The sequence below is a fragment of the Podarcis bocagei genome (genome assembly GCF_964188305.1).
Source record: "Podarcis bocagei genome assembly, chromosome: 1".
In the NCBI taxonomy this organism is placed as follows: domain Eukaryota; kingdom Metazoa; phylum Chordata; class Lepidosauria; order Squamata; family Lacertidae; genus Podarcis; species Podarcis bocagei.
In genome coordinates this window covers 8,548,618-8,569,956 of record NC_138125.1, presented here as the reverse complement: position 1 = coordinate 8,569,956, position 21,339 = coordinate 8,548,618, and the positions used below count along the sequence as shown (strand labels likewise).

The 21,339-nt window shown below is 42.9% G+C and overlaps 1 protein-coding gene across 1 annotated transcript; it reads left to right on the top strand.

Moving 5' to 3' along the window:
- The first annotated feature begins 266 nt into the window (after positions 1 to 266).
- Positions 267 to 20,628, top strand: LOC308586923 (potassium channel, subfamily K, member 16-like). Its single transcript, XM_081194128.1, has 6 exons — positions 267 to 566; positions 3,837 to 4,037; positions 8,349 to 8,469; positions 10,251 to 10,414; positions 12,655 to 12,817; positions 20,241 to 20,628. Exons 1-6 carry the CDS (start codon positions 483 to 485, stop codon positions 20,405 to 20,407), a joined length of 900 nt encoding a protein of 299 aa, XP_081050254.1. The 5' UTR covers positions 267 to 482; the 3' UTR covers positions 20,408 to 20,628.
- Positions 20,629 to 21,339: the final 711 nt, after the last annotated feature.

Below are 21,339 nucleotides of genomic sequence, written 5' to 3'. Positions count from 1 at the left end.
GGGACTCGCCTTTGCTCAGCGCTTCCCAGTGGAGAGGTGATGGTGGTTTTCCTTGCTGCATCCCCTTTACCGGGTTGCTGCGCTGTAGGAACCACTGCTTGAGGCTTCGTTTGGCTGCTGGCTGGGCTTTCTGCTTTTGGGCTATTGGCTCAGAGGGGCTCTACTCTCTCTGTCTGTCTGTGTGTGCGTGTGTGTATGAGAGAGAGAGAGTGAATGTGTCACTTAAGCTGATAGTAGGAGTGCTGTAGCTTCACACACCTACCTTCACACAACGTGTAATTAACTTGGGGAATTTTTTTACCGCAGGATGTGGTGAGGTCAGTACTTTAGATTTACAAGGGGATCTGAGAGATGAATGGGAGATATGGTTTGTCAGTATTAATGGACAGCTAAATAGAAACTTAACCCCCAAAGTTAGGACCAAGATTCAAATCCTGACTGGGTAACTTTGCTCACTAGTAACATTGAACCATGAGGACGAGATGGTTGGACAGTGTTCTCGAAGCTACCAGCATGAGTTTGACCAAACTGCGGGAGGCAGTGGAAGACAGGAGTGCCTGGGACAGGTGAGGCTGCTGATCCCTTATTTTCAAATCTGAAAGTTGACAGCTATGACTCAAACCAATGGCTTCAAGTCTGTGATGTAGGTATGATGTTTCTGGGGGTGGTCTTGGACTCCAGGGCGGGCAATTTAAAATGTCTATATAAGGGCTTGCACGCATGGCTCGGGGTCCTCCTCCTCTCTCCTGCATTTGAGGGGAGCACCCTGTTGCAACAGTTAATAAATATCAGGCTTACGGGCTGCTTTGCTTCTCAATATTCTCTGGTTGGTCTCTGTTATTTACTCCTACCCACAGAGAGCCTACAAAAGGACTCTGTATGGGCTCTTGGGTACCCCATAAGGGAAAAGGAGCAGGTTTTTTTTTTACTTATATCACATGGATGCAGCCTCACTACCAGGGGTATCTGATGACAAATGCCGACTCCCTCGGACTGAAAGCAGAGATGTGCGCCACACCCCATAGTTAAATTTGGCTGGACTTAACCATCCTCGGGTTCTTTACCTTTTATCGTTATTACTTCCTGTGATCGGGACACTATTTCTGTTGATGTAGCCTAGAGTCACTTTGGAGAACAGAAGAAATGGTGGAAACTGTTGTATTTTAAGAAAAAGGGTTTATTCAGCTATTTACACCTTCAGTCTGCATGGAAGGAGTCCAGCTCTTACGGCATGGTCAGTTCAAGAGGCAGCAGTGCAGGCATACAGCCTCTCTCTCCAAGATGGATCTCTCCCCCCCCACCTTCTTTCTCCTAGAAACCCCTTGCCTTCCCCCAGAGCAGGTACCCTGGCGACCTCCCAAATCCCGTCTTTGTTCACACCTAGGGTCAAGAGGGAAGTTCCCTTGCATTGTTAATGACCCCTATAGTACTCTTGATAGCCTTGGGTCAGCCAGGTTGATTTGCATAAGCCAGCCCAGGAATTATCTGTCTGGAACAGCTCTGCATCTTATGTTCTAATCCATATCCCAATTGATCAAAATCCTAGCATTTATTCATTCTGAGGGCTTAACAATAGCATTAGCTTTGCTGCTGCATTGCACTATTGACTCATGTTCAGCCTGTGGTCCACCAAAACCCCTAGATCCTTTTCACATGTACTGCTAGTAAGCCAGATTGCCCCCCGCCCATATTTGTGCATCTTGTTCTTCCTTCCTAAGTGCAGAACCTGACATTTGTCCCCATTGAAATTCATTTTGTTAGCTGGGACTCAATGTAGGGTTGCAAAAAAGAGGACACATTTGTTGACTTCTGCTTTTAGCTATGGATCGCTATGACTCTGCCCATGAAAAAGGGGACATGTCCTGGAAAAAAGAGGACAAATGGCACCCCCAATCCTGATTCTTTCTTCTGCGGCATTAGCTACCCCTCCCAGTTTGGTGCCATCTGCAAATCTGATGAGCATTCCCATTGCTCGATGTAACAATAGATCAAGCTTGCTCCCTCTAAAATATTGTGGTCTGATCTTCCTACCAGCCTCTCAGACCTGGAGGCTTTCAGCAGCCCATCAGGTACAGAGGGCATGACCTCACAGAGGACCAGGTAAGTCAGTCCACAAAAGAGAGTAATATACCCATGACCTCATAGAGCCCATGAAGGTGTGGTCAGGCTGCTTCTACCAAATAGCTACCCAGTGAAAGAGAAGCACTGAGACGCTCCCATCAGATTTTGGAAGTCAAAGAAGTGGATCATTTAAGAGGATTTGGAATCAAAGGACCCTGTCAGGGTGAGTGAGGAGCCAAGCAAAGACCTCTCCGCTCCTTTCAATTCCCTCCTCCAAATGACCCCTGGGCTGGTTATGGATGTGGGAAAACACATTAGCTCCAACATGACAAAACCTCCTGGTTTTCTTTCTCTATGTTTCCCATTGAACTGTAGTTCTTAAAAAAAACTAAAACAAACCTGGAAAGAGAAAGTGTGCTTTGACATGCAGTGTCTTAACATTCCGACCAACTTTCCCAGGAAGTCATTGAAGCAGTCTTGATTTTTCGCAGTCAATATAATCTTTTATTTTGTTGTTGTTTAGTTGTTTAGTCCTTTAGTCCTCTCTGACTCTTTGTGACCCCATGGACCAGAGCACGCCAGGCACTCCTGTCTTCAATCTTTTATTTTAGACGCCTATAAAACATGAAGCACATTTCCCCCTAGTTTTTCTAGCAACATATTCACATATGGTTTTGTCCTCAGAGCTTCCTTGCAATGTCATATTCTAGAGACATTTTTGGGGGGAGAAACAGCAGCCGTGTAGGGCAAAGTAAAGGGGGAGATGGGGTGAAAAAAACACAGAACTCTATACTTCACAGAGTTGTTATTGTAATTCACCAGATCTTAACCTATTACACCATTTCCCGATTTTTAAAGACGTGTTTCCCCACAAAGCCATTTTGTCATGGGAGAAAAGGTCAAATTTATATTTTTTGAACATGTGATGCCATATCGTTTGAACCAATGTTATTTTTTCAATAGTATCTTGAATATTAATTTTTTAGACCCGAGTGCCACCCATCTTTCTACACTCCTGCTACACAGGAATATTCCAAGGTAGCCCAATTTGGAGTTACTTTCAATTGTGGGTCTCCAGAATTGTGTACCTGACAGTAAATATGCTTAGTGAGACAGTTCTAAAGAGCATTGTCTTTCCCCTACAAGGTCAGGTTCAATGACTGCTATCTGGTGGTATACATTGATAAGTCATGATACATTTTGTTGATGTTTTCAATGCTAATTAAGATCAATCTTGTGGTAATAATAACACACAGTTGTTCACCTTGTGGTCCACCAAGACCCCTGGGTTCTTTTTGCATGTACTGCTACTTAGAAGAAGAGTTTGGATTTGATGTCCCGCTTTATCACTACCCGAAGGAGTCTCAAAGCGGCCAACATTCTCCTTTCCCTTCCTCCCCCACAACAAACACTCTGTAAGGTGAGTGGGGCTGAGAGACTCCAGAGAAGTGTGACTAGCCCAAGGTCTCCCAGCAGCTGCATGTGGAAGAGTGGGGAAGCGAACCAGGTTCACCAGATTACGAGTCCACCACTCTTAACCACTACACCCCACTGGCTCTCCCATCTTCTATTTGTGCATCTGGTTCTTCCTGCCTAAGTGCAGAACCTTACATTTGTCCCTGTTGAAATTCATTTGGTTAGCTTGGGTCCAGCTATGGAGAGAGCCCAGCTATGGGGCTGTACTACTGAGTCTGGGTCAAGACAAATAAGGACTCGCTTACTAAACTATAGTCGCTCTTGTGTCTGCTTCTTCCTTGGCGCTCATTCCCACACAGAACAACATGCGTGTGAGCAGAGCACAGGGCGTCATACTGCTGGCTGGCTTCCTGACTTACGTGGTGATGGGGGCCCTTGTCTTTGAGATTCTGGAGAAGGATCACAACAAAAAAGTAATAGATACAGTGTTTCACCTGAAACATGATTTTCTTTTGAACTACACCGCTCTCACCCCAGAAGAGGTGGAGTTATTCATACAGGTAAGGCATTATTTCAGGAAGACTGAAAGAGATGACTAAGGCATGACACCAGAGGTTAAGAGGTCAGAAAGTATATATGGGGGGAATACAGTTTAGGAGGTGGGAATTGAGGTGGGGGCAGAATTGTTGTTGTTTAGTCGTTTAGTCATGTCCGACTCTTCGTGACCCCATGGACCAGAGCACGCCAGGCACTCCTGTCTTCCACTGCCTCCCTCAGTTTGGTCAAAACTCATGCTGGTAGCGGGGACAGAATTAGTGGCCAGCATAAAGCCATAAGGACTCACCCTTCCTTCTGCATGTGAAATTTTATCCCCATGGAGGGTTAGGCAAGTTGATGGAGGATAAGACAATGAATGGCTACTAACCATTATGGCTCTGTTCTGCCAACACTGTTGGAGGCAGCCTGGGCTTCTCCACACTGAGCTTTCCTCCACTCTCTCCAGGCCTGGCCATGATTTAAAGCTCCGTGTCTGAGCACCATTTTGTTGCTCTGGGGCTTTCCTCGTGAAAACCAGCTTGTTAACGGCAATCCATTGAAAACCCAAATTGACTTTTGCTCCGATTCAGCTATAAGGAGCAGGTTTTTGTTAGTATTAGCACTGTATTTGTGGGGAAACGTATTTTGCAAAGAATAATTTAGGGAAAGGAGAACATACGTCATGTAGCAGCTGCAAAACAGGTGACTCCAATCAAGGTCACAGAAAAGCTGAATCATTGCGACGGAAAACCCAAATTTACGTTTCTTCCAATTCATCTATTAAGGGTGGGTTTTTGTTAATATTTGTACATTCAAACCTTGGTTGTTGAACTTAATCTGTTCTAGCAGTCCGTTGACTCCTGAAACGATTCGAAAACCAAGGCAGGGTTTCTGATTGGCTGCAGACACATCCTGCACTCAATCAGACCTTCAGCTTATGAAAAACATTCGCAAACCGGAACACTCACTTCTGGGTTTGCGATATTCGGGAGCAAAAATGTCTGAGTACCAAGGTGTCCAGTAACCAAGGTACGACTGTACTATATTTGTTGGGACACGTATTTTATAAAAATATATTGGGAAAAGGAGAACATACGTCATGTAGCAACTGCAAAACAGGTGACTCTGTTCAAGGTCACAGAAAAGCTGAATCATTGTCTGGTTAACTGCCTTGAAAAGTGTGTTTGTGCCTTAGAACAGAGGGTGGGAGATGATGTCGTCTCACCATTGTTTTGTTGACTGAGAATATGGGAGAGCCAATACTCCAAGCAGACTCTGTCCAGAAGAATTTATGAAGACAGGCAAGCCAAGGGGTAATGATTTATGCATTGCTACTAAAGTGTATGTTTTTGGAGCCCAAACCCTCTCTCGGGGTCAAGGGAGACAAACACTTAGTGTTGAACTTGAGATATAAACAACACAGCTTGTTATAGGGACACGGATGGCGCTGTGGGTAAAACCTCAGCGCCTAGGACTTGCCGATCATATGGTCGGCGGTTCGAATCCCTGCGGCGGGGTGAGCTCCCATCGTTCGGTCCCTGCTCCTGCCCAACTAGCAGTTCGAAAGTAATCTTAAGTGCAAGTAGATAAATAGGTACCACTCCGGCGGGAAGGTAAACGGCGTTTCCGTGTGCTGCGCTGGCTCGCCAGAGCAGCTTCATCACGTTGGCCACATGACCTGGAAGTGTCTCCGGACAGCGCTGGCCCCCGGCCTCTTAAGCGAGATGGGCGCGCAACCCCAGAGTCGGTCACGACTGGCCCGTACGGGCAGGGGTACCTTTACCTTTACCTTTACTAAAGTGTATGTTTTTGGAGCAAGAAGACCAAACCCTCTCTTGGGCTCAAGGGAGAGAAACACTTAGTATTGAACTTGAGATATAAACAACACAGCTTGTTATAGGGACGCGGGTGGCGCTGTGGGTAAAACCTCAGCGCCTAGGACTTGCCGATCATATGGTCGGCGGTTCGAATCCCCGCAGCGGGGTGAGCTCCCATCGTTCGGTCCCTGCTCCTGCCCACCTAGCAGTTCGAAAGGAATCTTAAGTGCAAGTAGATAAATAGGTACCATTCCGGCGGGAAGGTAAACGGCGTTTCCGTGTGCTGCGCTGGCTCGCCAGAGCAGCTTCGTCACGCTGGCCACATGACCCGGAAGTGTCTCCGGACAGCGCTGGCCCCTGGCCTCTTAAGCGAGATGGGCGCGCAACCCCAGAGTCGGTCACGACTGGCCCGTACGGGCAGGGGTACCTTTACCTTTACCTTTACTAAAGTGTATGTTTTTGGAGCAAGAAGACCAAACCCTCTCTTGGGCTCAAGGGAGAGAAACACTTAGTATTGAACTTGAGATATAAACAACACAGCTTGTTATAGGGACGCGGGTGGCGCTGTGGGTAAAACCTCAGCGCCTAGGACTTGCCGATCATATGGTCGGCGGTTCGAATCCCCGCAGCGGGGTGAGCTCCCATCGTTCGGTCCCTGCTCCTGCCCACCTAGCAGTTCGAAAGGAATCTTAAGTGCAAGTAGATAAATAGGTACCATTCCGGCGGGAAGGTAAACGGCGTTTCCGTGTGCTGCGCTGGCTCGCCAGAGCAGCTTCGTCACGCTGGCCACATGACCCGGAAGTGTCTCCGGACAGCGCTGGCCCCTGGCCTCTTAAGCGAGATGGGCGCGCAACCCCAGAGTCGGTCACGACTGGCCCGTACGGGCAGGGGTACCTTTACCTTTACCTTTACTAAAGTGTATGTTTTTGGAGCAAGAAGACCAAACCCTCTCTTGGGCTCAAGGGAGAGAAACACTTAGTATTGAACTTGAGATATAAACAACACAGCTTGTTATAGGGACGCGGGTGGCGCTGTGGGTAAAACCTCAGCGCCTAGGACTTGCCGATCATATGGTCGGCGGTTCGAATCCCCGCAGCGGGGTGAGCTCCCATCGTTCGGTCCCTGCTCCTGCCCACCTAGCAGTTCGAAAGGAATCTTAAGTGCAAGTAGATAAATAGGTACCATTCCGGCGGGAAGGTAAACGGCGTTTCCGTGTGCTGCGCTGGCTCGCCAGAGCAGCTTCGTCACGCTGGCCACATGACCCGGAAGTGTCTCCGGACAGCGCTGGCCCCTGGCCTCTTAAGCGAGATGGGCGCGCAACCCCAGAGTCGGTCACGACTGGCCCGTACGGGCAGGGGTACCTTTACCTTTACCTTTACTAAAGTGTATGTTTTTGGAGCAAGAAGACCAAACCCTCTCTTGGGCTCAAGGGAGAGAAACACTTAGTATTGAACTTGAGATATAAACAACACAGCTTGTTATAGTGTTGCCATCAGTGCTATTGGAGTGTGGCCTTTGCCTGGAAAGAGTGGAGGAAAAGTTGAGTGTGCATAAGCCCTATGCCTACCAGTTACTGGGGGTGACAAGTAAGTGAGGGGAGGGCTGTTGTGCTCAGGAGCTTCTGGAGAATGATCACCACAGAAAAGTAGAAGAGGTGGCAACATTTCACATGAAGGAGGAATTTTTTTGGAGCTACACCAATCTCAGCCCAGAAGAGGTGGAGTTATTCATACAAGTAAGGCATTACTTCAGCAAGACTGAAAAGAGATGACTGTGGCATGACAACAGAGGCCGAGAGGTCAGAAAGTATATATGGGGGGAATACAGTTTAGGAGGCGGGAATCGAGGTGGGGACAGAATCAGTGGCCAGCATAGAGCCTTCCTTCTGCATGTGGAATGTTATCCCCATGGAGGATTAGGCAAATTGATGGAGTGTATGTTTTTGGAGGAAGGAGACCAAACCCTCTCTTGTGGTTAAAGGAGAGAAACACTTAGTATTGAACTTGAGATATAAACAATACAGCTTGTTATACAGTTGTCATCAGGCTATTTTTCTAGGAAAAGAGGTATCGGAAGTTCCCAGAACTCACCATGAACACCTCCCTCCTTCTCCTATAATGGCAAAGGTGCCTACTTGAGAGGTGCCAGAACTGAGTTCCAGAGAGTTCCTGCTGAAAAAAAGCCCAAGTTGCCATCCTGACCAGTCAAGACTTGGCTTCAAGTCTTGTGTAAGGAGTTTACTTTATCACTAAGCTTTGAGGGTGAAACCACTGCATCACTTTCAACAACTCAAACATAGACTACGGTTTTCACTAGGAAAGCTTGGTGCAAACCACAACAAGCACCCCTTGGAGTGCGGACCTTTGCCTGGAAAGAGTGGAGTGTGCATAAGCCCTATACCTATCAGTTACTGGGGGTGACAAATGGGGGATTTGGTTAGCGGTATCTGGTGATAATCAGAGGAGGGGCTATTCTTATTGCTGGAATATACAAACTGAGTCTTGCCTTCAATTGCAGAAATTAATAAGATCTGTTCGGAAGGGCATAATTCCAGCAGCAACCCACCCTTCAGAAAAATACAGCAACTGGGATTTCGCTAATTCTTTCTTCTTCGTGGGCACTATGTTAGCCACAATAGGTACTGTCATTTGGTTCTGGCTTCTTCGCGAATATAGTATGCAGGGCATTCAACTGCTCTCAGATAAATTGCGTTAAGCAGCAGGTTTTGCTTTTGCTCTTTCATCATTCTTCACATCTCATTTCTGCCCTCCCTTTTCATTTATTGTACGCCCAACAAGACCATTCCCTGATTAGTTATTTATTCCCCTCCATCCAGTAGTTGGGCTAGGGAAATGAGTTCAAATCCCACCCGGTGCAACTGACCCCATGCCAGTCTCCCAATGCAAATCCGTCCCTCTCAGCACAACCCTATGCATTCAGTGGGACTTGCTCCCCAAATAAATTATCATTGATAATTTAAGACAAGCTTTTTGCTTTGTTTTTCAGCCTCTTAAATAATGCCTCTTCTTACACCAGAAGCCAATTTGCATTCTGGATAAGAATTAATTAATAAGTATTAAATTGGCATATAGATCAGCCAAGTCTTAATTGAGACCAATCGCAAAGGAAACTAAAATGGAGGTTTTTCTGAGCAGAAAGCTTACCCTGAGGCCTATTATGGGGTATCTGGGCACAATGGTGGTTCCTCTGTCTAAGACGCTCCTTGCATGCCCTATTTCATCACCAAAGACATATCATCCCAAAGCAAATAAGTTTTTTGTATTTCATTGTTTAATCTAATAACTATCACCAATTTTGAAAAACTGAAAAATCTGAAGGTTAAGCATGTTTCAATTCACAGGCAAGGCTAGGTCAGGCTGGAATTGAGAGAAATCAAATTCCTTGAGCATTCTTAAAGAAGAAGAAGAAGAAGAGTTTGGATCTGATATCCCGCTTTATTACTACCCTAAGGAGTCTCAAAGCGGCTAACATTCTCCTTTCCCTTCCTCCCCCACAACAAACACTCTGTGTGGTGAGTGGGGCTCAGAGACTTCAGAGAAGTGTGACTGGCCCAAGGTCACCCAGCAGCTGCATGTGGAAGAGCGGAGACGCGAACCCAGTTCCCCAGATTACGAGTCCACCGCTCTTAACCACTACACCATACTGGCTCTCTAAAGTGTTTAGCTGCTTCGGAATTGCAACTTATTTTAGCCATGACGGTCACGAATGGAGGAACTCAGCTCTCTCCTCACTGCAGATCAACCTACATTTGTTTTGATTATCATGAAAATGCAGTGAACTCCTGATTCATGTTACAAATATATTATCAATCTTTTGGTATGTTTTCTAAAGGGTTGCCATGATGAGTCTCCATTTCACCCAATGTTTCACAAGGTCTCCAAAGTCATACCTGCACACTTGGCCTCTTCCATTGCATCTCAGGTCAGTTCTTCCACAGTGGGCTTGTCCGGTCCAAGGAACAGGAGGGAGACACTTGAAGCTCCCACATAATTATGCCTGGAGGAAGTTTCTTTGTTTGAAACTGTTAATTGCCCCAAGTGCATTGGCACAAAGGAAGTCAATATGTGCAGTACATAACATAAATACATTGGGCTGTATCCAAGGCTGCCATTTTGGTCATGCACAGACCTCTGCTTGCACAATGAATCTTATCCCTCTTCTCCTCACTGCACCCCTCTTAGCACCCTCAAAGTCTGCGCCAGAGGGTATGGGGATCCTCTGGAGCAGATTTGGGGGTTGTACAGGAGAGAGGAAGGAAGCAGCAGTCAGTCTCAATGTACATGCTGCTCTCCACTGGAAACAACCCTTCGTAGGGACCCTGCTCTGTAACTTCTCTAGGCAATTGGCAAATCGACAGTTGCTGACGTCCTTTGCAACCCTTTCTTAATCTTTCAACAGGCTATGGAAACGTCTCCCCGCAAACGAAAGAAGGTCAGATCTTTTGTATTATTTTTGCTCTCTTTGGAATCCCCTTCTGCCTCCTCTGCTTGAACTATATTGGCTTCTTAGTCTCAAGACTCTTCGAAAGCTGTGCAAGGAATGTGTTTGGGAAAGGAAAGAAGGTAATTCAGTTACTTTATCTGGAGATGATTTCTAATCTGACCAGTCAGACTGAGGCTCCGGCTTGGTGGAACGCTCTGTCTCATGAGACCAGGGCCCTACGGGATCTGATTTCTTTCCGCAGGGCCTATAAGACAGAGTTGTTCCGCCTGGCCTTTGGCTTGGAGTCAATTTAATTCCCTCCCCCTCTTTCTTTTTCCTTTCTCCTCCTGTGAAGAGGCTGCATCTTAATGTTTTAATGTTGTATTTTAATCTTGTTTTTTAAATTGTGTTTTAATCAACTTGTTTTTATTATCGGTTGTTAGCCGCCCTGAGCCCGGTCTTGGCTGGGGAAGGTGGGGTATAAAAAATTATTATTATTATTATTATTATTATTATTATTATTAATCATTATTATTAGGTCAGCATTGATGAGAACAGGATTCTCAACTAGATGGGCCCTTGCCTGATCCAACAGATCTCTTCTTCTATTATATTGCATATACATATGCATATCTGATTAGCTGCCTCTATAAGAGGTGGAAGACAAGGATAAATTAGACATGTGCATTACGCCATCTAAATAAGTGAGGAAGATAAATTCAAGCTCTGCCTTAAAATAGGAATGGGAGAAGCTCGCCAAATTATTTGTTTTAAGAAGCTCATATTTTTGAAACATAGCTGTTTGCCTTTAGTAAAACTGGCTCCAGTATAAATTTGCAAAATATATCTTCCTAAATTCATGGAATTAATTTTTCTTAATTCTCCAAAATGTTAGTGGGTGCGAGGGTGTGCGCAACAATGTACAGCTTAACAATGTACAATGTACAGCTTAACAAATCGTCACCTTTTCATGCATAAACGTTAACAAAATGTACAACACAGTTTAGATATTACAAACTCGGACATTACTTTCCCCTATAGTTCCATTTTTTTCAGTGTTTAGAAAATCAAGTTTGCCAAGTTAACTTGGGATTACGACAGACCAAGGCTTTTAATTACTTGCCTGTTTCTAAAATGAAATCCTTTTTTCCCAAGCCTCTTATCCTATCCGTTCTATCTTCTTTACTCAGCATTTCCCCCTCACCACTCCTGGTCTAGTCCAACAATAATTTTTAAATAAAGTCCATTCAGCCTCAATGGGGTGGGGGAGGGCATAGTAAAACCTTGTTAAATTCCTTATTAAGCATAAATCAAAGCCTCCCCCTTCTTTTCCTTGGTAACAAAGTACCATAGCCACGGCTACACACAATTATTCCATTTTTGCAGGGGAGGATAAGAGAGAAAATAATCATTTGGATGAAAGCACAAAGTGCTTTGTCCTCCCCTTTCCTTTTTGGCTGCTGTAAGGAATTTCAAGCTTCAGGGAAAAAACATTCAAATACCTTCGAAGAACCAAATCCCATCCTTTCGGCAACTGATTGATTGCAGCCCATTATCATATGCCATTTCAGGAGTGCCTCATGATTAACGGCAATATTCCAAACTGGTGATCACAAATCATGCCAGAGATGGAGGTTCGTCCATGGCAAGGACACCCTTCCCAGGGCACACCTGTTCTGCCTTTCAAGTTGGCAGAAACGGGCTTAAACGACACGGCGGGATGCAGTGAACTCCCCAGAACCATCTGAGGAGCATTGCCAGGAATCTTACCTCATAAATCCTGGCTTTCCCCTGCCTGAACAGCTCCTCTGCCCCAGACGGCAGTAGAACCTGACCACCATAAATCATGACATCAGCACCAAACCACGCTCCAGATGAAGTCTAATTAGGGTGGAATTATTCTTATTTATAGGGATGCGGGTGGCACTGTGGGTTAAACCACAAAGCCTAGGACTGGCCAATCGTAAGGTCGGCAGCTTGAATCCCTGCGACGGGGTGAGCTGCCGTTGCTCGGTCCCTGCTCCTGCCAACCTAGCAGTTCAAAAGAACATCAAAGTGCAAGTAGATAAATAGGTACCACTCTGGCGGGAAGGTGTATGGCATTTCCGTGCGCTGCTCTGGTTCGCCAGAAGCGGCTTAGTCATGCTGCACACGTGACCCGGAAGCTGTACGCCAGCTCCCTTGGCCAATAAAGCGAGATGAGCACTGCAACCCCAGAGTCGGTCACGACTGAGCCTAATGGTCAGGGGTCCCTTTACCTTTTTATTATTATTTGTTAATGTAGCCTAAAATCATTGTGCATGGCTCAAGGCCAAGAAAACTGAGTTCTGTTCCATCAAACCTTTCTTTTTTTCTTTTCTTTTCTTGCTTTATCTTTCAGAAAACAGCAAGATATATTTTCATGTTCGTGGTTGTGGGACTTCTAATGTTTCTTATTTTGCCATCGTTCCTCTTTCAATGGATGGAGGGCTGGACTTTTTATGAAGCTGTCTATTTTACATTTATTACACTTAGCACCATTGGTTTTGGAGACTATCTAATAGGTAAGGCTTTCAAAATACTTTCATATTGTGAGCTTAACTGGTTCTTGGGGTGTTATCCATGAAGAACTTTAAAAAATGTTAAAAGCATCTATACAAAAGAAACCAGAGGCATACCTCAGAAAATGAAAGGAATTTTCTTATATGCTACAGCAGCTGCCAGGATAATATACGCTACCAAATGGAAAGTGAAGCAATACCCACGAAAGAAGAATGGTTATACAAACTAACTGAATTCATAGAAATGGCAATGCTAACTGCCTATATAAGAAGGCTGACAAACCAAAACAGAACATGTTGATATACTTAGACTAAAGGAGTAAAGAGGAAAGGATAAAACCAATTAGGATGCAAAAAGGAAATTAAAATTCAATAACATAAAGATTGTACTGAAATTAAAAGTTAAGGAAGTTGAGGTGTGGTGGAGGGGAGTGATATGGGAATTCATGGGGGGGGGTATAGGTTTATATGTGTTTATATGTTTTTTCTTTTGTATTGAAAGGGTATCTTACCTTTTTCTTTTATGTAGTATGAAAATTTAATAATAATAATAATAATAATAATAATAATAATAATAATAATAATAATGGCCATCCCAATGAGTACTCATCAATGGTTCCTTGACATCCTGGAAAAAAGTGACAAGTAGGGTACCACCAGGTTCTATTCTGGGCCTGTTGTTGTTCAACGTCTTTATAAATGCTTGGTTGAATGAATTGAGAGAATTGATGTATAATAATTTATACATCATAGATAATTTTTTAACTTCATTATTCAATACCTCGTTGAAACCTAGATTCTTTTTCAAAATAGCCTCTTTCTGTAACCTCTTTTCTAAACATTTCATTAATCTGAAAGTAATGCAGCCAATCGTTTACATATTCTTTCACTTCTTCATATGGTTTCATTTTCCACTTACTTCCCTCTTTCTCAATTAAACTTCCATATGTTATCCACCTCCCAGTCATATTGATCTTTTTAACACTCATCACCTCTAATGGTGATAACCAGTGTGGTATTTTGGGTTCAAGTAGGTTTTTGTACCAACCCCATACCTCAATCAGAGATTCTCTAATAATATGATTTTTGAAACCTTTATGCACTCGTTTTTTTCCGTACCATAAATATGCATGCCAACCGAATCTATTATCATATCCTTCCAGATCTAACAAATCTATGTTTTCTAATTTCATCCATTCTTTCAATCAACATATGCACGATGCTTCATAATATAATCTCATATGTGGCAGGGCGAAGCCTCCCCTCTCTTTTAAATCTGTTAACAACTTAAATTTTATTCTCGGCTTTTTGCCCTGCCAGATATAACTTGAAATCACTTTTTGCCACTCTTTAAATATTGCAACTCCTTTAATTATTGGAATTGCTTGGAACAAAAACAGCATTTTCGGTAACACACTCATCTTTATCGTTGCAATTCTTCCCCAAAATGATAATTTCATTCTACCCCACACCTCTAAGTCTCGTTTAACTTTGTTCCATACTGGTACATAATTATTTTGAAACAAGTCAATATTTCTGGGAGTCGATACAATCCCTAAATATTTCACTTTCTTTACCACCTCAATCTCAGCCTGTTGCTGTTTTCTTTCACTAGTTTATTGGTCTATGTTTCTCACCATTATTTTGGTTTTTTTCTTATTCAATTAAAAACCTGCCACCTGTCCAAATTCTTCTACTTCTTTTAATACCTCTTTAATACTCTTTATGGGATCTTCTATCGTTATAACCAAGTCATCAGCAAATGCCTTTACTTTATATTGATTACGGCCAACTGCCACACCTTTTATCCGTTCATTGTTTCTTACTGTGCTTAGTAAGACTTCCAGGACTGATATGAATAACAACGGTGATAAAGGACACCCTTGTCTTGTACCCTTAGTTATTGCAATATTTTCCGTTATTACGTTATTAACAATTAATTTTGCTCTTTGTTCGGAATTTATTGCCTTTATACCATTTAGAAAAGACTGGCCCATATCCATCATTTCTAGATTTTTTAACATAAATTCCCAGGAAATATTATCAAAGGCTTTCTCCGCATCCACAAAAATTAACATTGCTTGTTTATCCTTCCTGTTAGTCAGATATTCCATTATATCAATTATATTTCTTATGTTATCTTTCATCTGTCTACCAGGAAGGAAACCTGCTTGATCCTTCTGTATCATTTCCTTTAAAATCCTTTTCATCCTATTCGCTAAAATGTTTGCAAACATTTTGTAATCATTATTTAATCATGAGATCGGCCTGTAATTCTTGTGTCAAGTCTGAGTCCTGTTTGGGAATGAAAGTTATATGGGCTTCTTTCCAAGTCTCTGGTATTTCTTCCTTTTTTAAGATGTTATTCATCACTTCTTTTAATGGTACCAAAAGGGTGTGTTTCATTTCTTTATAATATCTTGCACTAAATCCATCCGGTCCCGGTGTCTTCCCACTTTTCAGTTCTCTTATTGCGTTTTTAATTTCACCCATTTCAATTGGCTCGTTCAATTTATTTTTATTACAATTCAATATTTTCTGCACCTCTTTCTTCTTTAAATAGTCCTCTATTTCTTTTGTATTACATCTCCCCTTTCTTTTGTACAATTCTCTATAGAGGTCTACAAATCCTTTCCTAATTCCTTTCGGATTTTCAATATCTTGATCTTCCACTTTTATTTTATTTATTATATTTTGCTCTTTCCTTATTTTAATTTGCCATGCCAACCATTTTCCAGACTTATTTCCAAATTCAAAATTCCTCTGCTTCATTTTTTAATATTCCATTCCACTTCCTTATTAATTATCATCGCAAATTGAGTTTGAAGCACTTTTATGTTTTGTTTCACTTTTTCATCCTTGGGCCTCGTAGTTAGTTTTTTCTCATTTTCCATAATTTGTTTTAGGATTTCCTTTTCCCCTTTTTTCTCTCATTTTATTTTTAATTGCATTTTGCTGGATGAAAAAAACCCCCTCATCACCGCTTTACTAGCGTCCCACACCATATTCATTCTTGTGCCTTTATTCACATTATTTACAAAATAGTCCGTTAGGCATTTCTGTGCCCTTTCCACTATCTTCTGATCATCCAGCAAGTTTTCATTTATTCTCCATCTGAAAGATTTTTTCTTCATATCCTTTTAGAGTACATTTAATTGTGTTATGATCCGAGAAGACTTTTGGTTGTATTTTGATCTTTAAGATTCTCGATGTTAGTTCATTGGATATCCATATCTGATCGATTCTTCACATTGATTGGTTTGCGTCTGAAATAAATGTAAATTGTTTTTCTAATGGGTGTCTTAGTCTCCAAATATCAATCAAATTACAGTTCTCTACCATTTCAAAGAATGATTTTGGAAGTTTCCTTTCTTTTGTTTTCCCAGACGCCCGTAGTCTATCTATTTCTATAGAAACTACACCATTCATATCACCCATTATTATAATCTTTTGATCCAAATATTCAAATAATCTTTCCTCCGGGTCCTTAAAGAAATCCATTTTATTTCCATTCGGTGCATAAACTCCAATGATTATAAGTTTTTCACCTTGCCAATTGACTTGAACTGCTATAATTCTCCCTTCTTCATCCTTAAATATTTGTTGCGCCTCCAATTTATTTTTAATATACAATACCACTCCTCTCTTTTTACTTTTATCAGATGAAACAAACTCATTTCCTAATTTTTTATTTATCAAAATTTTTCTGTGCGTTTTTTTAACATGTGTCTCTTGTTGGCATATAATATCCAAATTCTTTTGTTTTAAGTATTGTTCGATTTTATTTCGCTTTTTTATCGTTCATTCCATTAACATTCAATGTCCATAATTTTAACGCCATATTGTATTCCAATTAATATTCCAATATTACAATTTTTTAAATAAATTCTTTTCTTCTTCTTCTTCTTCTCCTCCTCCTCCTCCTCCTCCTCCTCCCTCTTCTTCCTCCTGTTCATCTTCTCCTTTTCCTCTTTTGTCCTTTTTATCTCTCCCCTCTTCCTCCACTGATCTCGAGAATTCTACTCCGCTGGCACCTGCTCCCCTCATCCCCACTTCCTCTTCTTCTGTCATCAGCTCCTTGTATCTTCTAAAGAATTTATCCACTTCATCTGGTCTTGTAAGTCTGTGCCTTTTCCCTTTATATGTAAATGCCACTCCTTCTGGAAATTCCCATTTAAACTCAACCTGATTTTTCTTCAAAGATTGTAACAAATGTCTGTAACGGTCTTGTTTTTTCAAAAGGCGAAGTGGTACATCTTTAAAAATAATTATATAATTCCCATCAATATTTATTCTTTTTTTCTCTATTTTTTTGTAAAATTAAGTCTCTCATCTCTTTATCTTTGAAAATAATCAAACAATCTCCAGGGAATTTCTTCGCTCTAGTTGTCCTTGTCCTTATTTGAAAGGCATTTTGTATTGTTTTAGCTGTCAGCATCGCCCTAGAGCCAGTGCGCCAACTGGACTCATGCACCTCAACCCCGACTGGGCTAGGCGAGCTGGGTAGCACCGCCAGAGACCTCCTTTTCCCACAGGAACAGGTCACAGTGCTGTGGACTCACAGCTCAGAGCTGAGAGCACCGGATTCACTGTCTCAATACTACAGTCGTTGCGCAGCAGAGTTTTGCAGAGTCTTGCAGAGTATAAACCACTCGGAGAGCAGCTCTGTAGAAAATCTTCCTTTTATTCTATAACTACAACTATGATACAAAACTATATACAGAGCTGAATATGCTAAGCATAAATCAATGCTACACTGAGAGTCTGCAGCTGCTCTTAGCAGCAATCTTATCTCTAGGATCTCTAACACTCTCACTCTCTCCGATACACTGACTGACTGACTCTCTCTCACACACACAGATGTTGCTGGGCAGAATAAGTAGATAGGCAGGACACGCCTCCTTCTCTCTGTGGAGAGTCAGCAGAGACCATCAGGAGATGGTCAGGAGATTCTTGGGTATGGGAGGGGTGAAATCTCCTCATTAGCCACATCCTCCGCTTGCAGGTCTAACCATTGGGCAATCTCTGCCGCCAATTTTTCTTTTATCAGTTCTCCCTGCACTTCAGGCACAGACCTCAATCTCAGATTTGTCTGTCTTTGTCTTAGTTCATTCATTGCAACCGCATCCCACAACTCTTCCTGTGTCTTGTTAACTTCAGATACTTCCGCTCTAGTTTTTTCCTCTTCTCTTTTCATATCCTTCATTTCTAATTTAGTCTTTTTCAATCCTTCTTCTAAATTTTGTGTTCTCTTATAAATCTCTTTCATTTGTCCTTTTAGTTCATTAACAGTTACATCTATTTTTTTGTCCACTTTCTCTAGTTTGTTCTCCATCTGCCCCAATTTAGACTCTATATTTTTCTCACTATTTTTAATATCCATCTTTAATTCTGCAAACATCGTTACTATTTCTCCTTTCCATTCTGGTTCTTGCCTCGACATCCTCCTCTCTACCGGAGTTGCACCCTCACTCTTTTTGTGTGCATGCGTCATTCTCCAAAATTATTTCTTACCCCTTATACAACTCTCCAATTCAATTAGGGAGGGATTTATTTAATATATTAGTCCGCTGTTTCCCTTCCCCTTTATTTATTATTTCCAAATCCAATAGCAATTTTTAGAAGTTTTAAAATTTTAAAATTTGAAACATATCGTTCAAACCCCCAAACTTCACCACTTCTTGGGGATCCAGGGCACAGTCCTTCAATGGCTGCGCTCGTTTCTCTCTGGTCGGGGACAGAGGGTGGCGCTTGGGGGGGAATTGTCATTGCGCCACTCCTTGGTGTGTAGAGTGCCTCAGGGTGCAATACTCTCCCCGATGCTTTTTAACATCTATGCGCCCCCTCGCCCAGCTTGTCCAGAGTTTTGGGTTGGGTTGCCACCAGTATGCTGATGACACCCAACTCTATCTGTTGATGGATGGCCATCCTGATTCGGCCCCAGACACACTGACCAGATGTCTGGAAGCTGTGGCTGGATGGTTACGTGGGAGCCGGTTGAAGCTAAATCCTTCGAAGACAGAGGTCCTGTGGCTAGGACGGGGCGATATGGGATTGAGGGGGCAACTCCCATCTCTTGCGGCGGTGCAATTAGTGCCAGCACCGTCCGTTAAGAGTTTGGGTGTAATCTTCGATACCTCCCTCTCAATGGAGGCACAGATTACAGCTATAACAAAGGCGGCATTTTTTCATCTCCGCCAAGCTAAGCAGTTGGCTCCTTATCTCTCTCGCCCTGACCTAGCCACTGTGATCCACGCGACAGTCACCTCCAGACTGGATTGTTGTAACTCGGTCTACGTGGGGCTGCCCTTGAGACTGACCCAGAAACTTCAGAGGGTGCAGAATGCCGCGGCGAGACTCCTTATGGGGTCTTCGCTGTGAGATCACATTCATCTGGTACTATACCAGCTGCACTGGCTCCCGGTGGAGTACAAGATCAGGTTTAAGGTGCTGGTTTTAACCTTTAAAGCCCTATACGGCCTAGGACCCTCGTACCTACGGGACCGCCTCCCCTGGTATGTCCCACGGAAGACCTTGCGGTCTTCAAACAAAAACATCTTGGAGGTCCCGGGCCACAGAGAGGTTAGGCTGGCCTCAACCAGAGCCAGGGCTTTTTCGGCTGCGGCTCCGATCTGGTGGAACGTTCTGTCACAAGAGACTAGAGCCCTGCGGGACTTGACATCTTTTTGCAGGGCCTGCAAGACAGAGCTGTTCCACCAGGCCTTTGGCCAGGGTGCAGCCTGACTCCCTCCTCTGGCAATCTGCACAGAATTTTGCTTAACGGTTGCCACCAATTTGATTTTAATTAATTTTTATAATGAAATGTTTTTAAAATGTTGGATTATTTTATTGTTGTTAGCCGCCCTGAGCCCGGCTTCGGCTGGGGAGGGCGGGATATAAATAAAATTTATTATTATTATTATTATTATTATTATTATTATTATTATTATTATTATTATTATTTTAAATCCAAAGGGGATAAAAGGATGCAGCACCTCTAAACCAAAACCCAAATCAGGCAGAACACAACTGTTATAATGTTTTCAATTTTAACTGGCCCTGCTCTTGTCTTACTACTTGGTTATATGTTGCCCAATTCCCTGACATCTTTATTTTTTATATTTTTTAAATTGAAAACGCTTCTAATGGTGACAGCCACCATGCTGTATATGGTTCCAGGAAGGGTTTGCAAGTGGTCCAAAAGCCTTTACAGGCTCAAACATCATCATGGGCCCAAACCATCATGAATAGGCAATAATAAGGACATTGGCAGTTTCCTGTGTTCATCTTCCCACAATTCAGTGGTAGAAATGTGTTTTAAATGTATGGTGTGAACACGACCTAACAAAGTTTAGATAAACTGAGTTGGCTGGTCCTTTAAATCACCTCCTCACGCATTATTGTTGCTTTTCTCTTGTGTCTCGAGGGAGGAACCATGACAGGAGCTATTTTGTGGGCTACCAGCTGCTTGCAGCCATTTGGATCGTCATCGGACTGGCCTGGATAGCTGTGCTGTTTGAACTGTTTTCATCATTACTGGCACCTGCGGATCCAAAAGCAGCCACACAAAAAATGAGTAAAATGCAAAGATAACAGTGCCCAAAAGGAGTCAGTCTGCTGGATTTCCACTGGAGGAGAATTTATCATTGCATTCAGGTGGAGTCTGACATAAAAATCAGTTATACTCAACAACTTCCATTGATCTTTTTATAATTATATGGCATTGCAACATTCAACTGATTCCTTAAAAACTGGCTAGCTGGTCTATAAATTAGTAATTCCTAATAAACTGTGAAATAGATGGGTTTTCTGCATCAGATTATAATGCCTCTTCATTACAGGATATGTACTGTGTTTTAGCAACAAGGAGAGAAAGGAAGGGTCTTACTAGGATTCTCAAAACTGGAATGTGTGCAGTGGAGAGCAACCAAGATGATCAAGGGTCTGGAAACCAAACCTTATGAGGAGTGGTTGAAGGAGCTGGGTATTTTTATTCTGGAAAAGAGGGGACTGGGGGAGATATGAGAGCCGTCTTCAAATATCTGTCACATGGAAGAGGGAGCAGGCTTGTTTTCCTCCTGCTCTGGAGGGGAAGACTCAAACCAATGCCTTCAAGTCACAAGAAAGGAGATCCCAGCTAAACATCAGGAAGAACTTTCTGACAGTAAGAGCTGTTCAGCAGTGGAACCGTCTCCCTCGGAAGGTGGTGTCTCTCCTTCCTTGGAAGTTTTTCAGCAGAGGTTGGATGGCCATTTGTCCTGGATGCTTTAGTTGAGATTCCTGCATTGCAAGGGGTTGGACTAGATGACCCTTGGGACCCCTTCCAACTTCTGTGATTCCATGATTCTAAGGGGCATTTTCGTCCAACCTCAGGACAGACAAAGGGTCCCACGTATAGTGGGAGGGAGGTGGTGGAATTTTCTGGCTTGAGGACCACACTGGCCTTTGCCTTCCAGTGGACACTGCACACCCTCATATTGTTTGTTTAAAGCAGAGTCCCTTGGCCAGCGGAAGGATGAGGAGTA

Bases quoted from the DNA above. Each gene is read 5' to 3' on its own strand.
- LOC308586923 (XM_081194128.1), top strand. From the start codon at position 483: ATGGTTGGACAGTGTTCTCGAAGCTACCAGCATGAGTTTGACCAAACT. The intron at 8,470-10,250 runs GTACTGTCATTT...ATCTTTCAACAG, and splicing joins CACTATGTTAGCCACAATAG to GCTATGGAAACGTCTCCCCG. The intron at 10,415-12,654 runs GTAATTCAGTTA...TTTATCTTTCAG, and splicing joins TGTTTGGGAAAGGAAAGAAG to AAAACAGCAAGATATATTTT.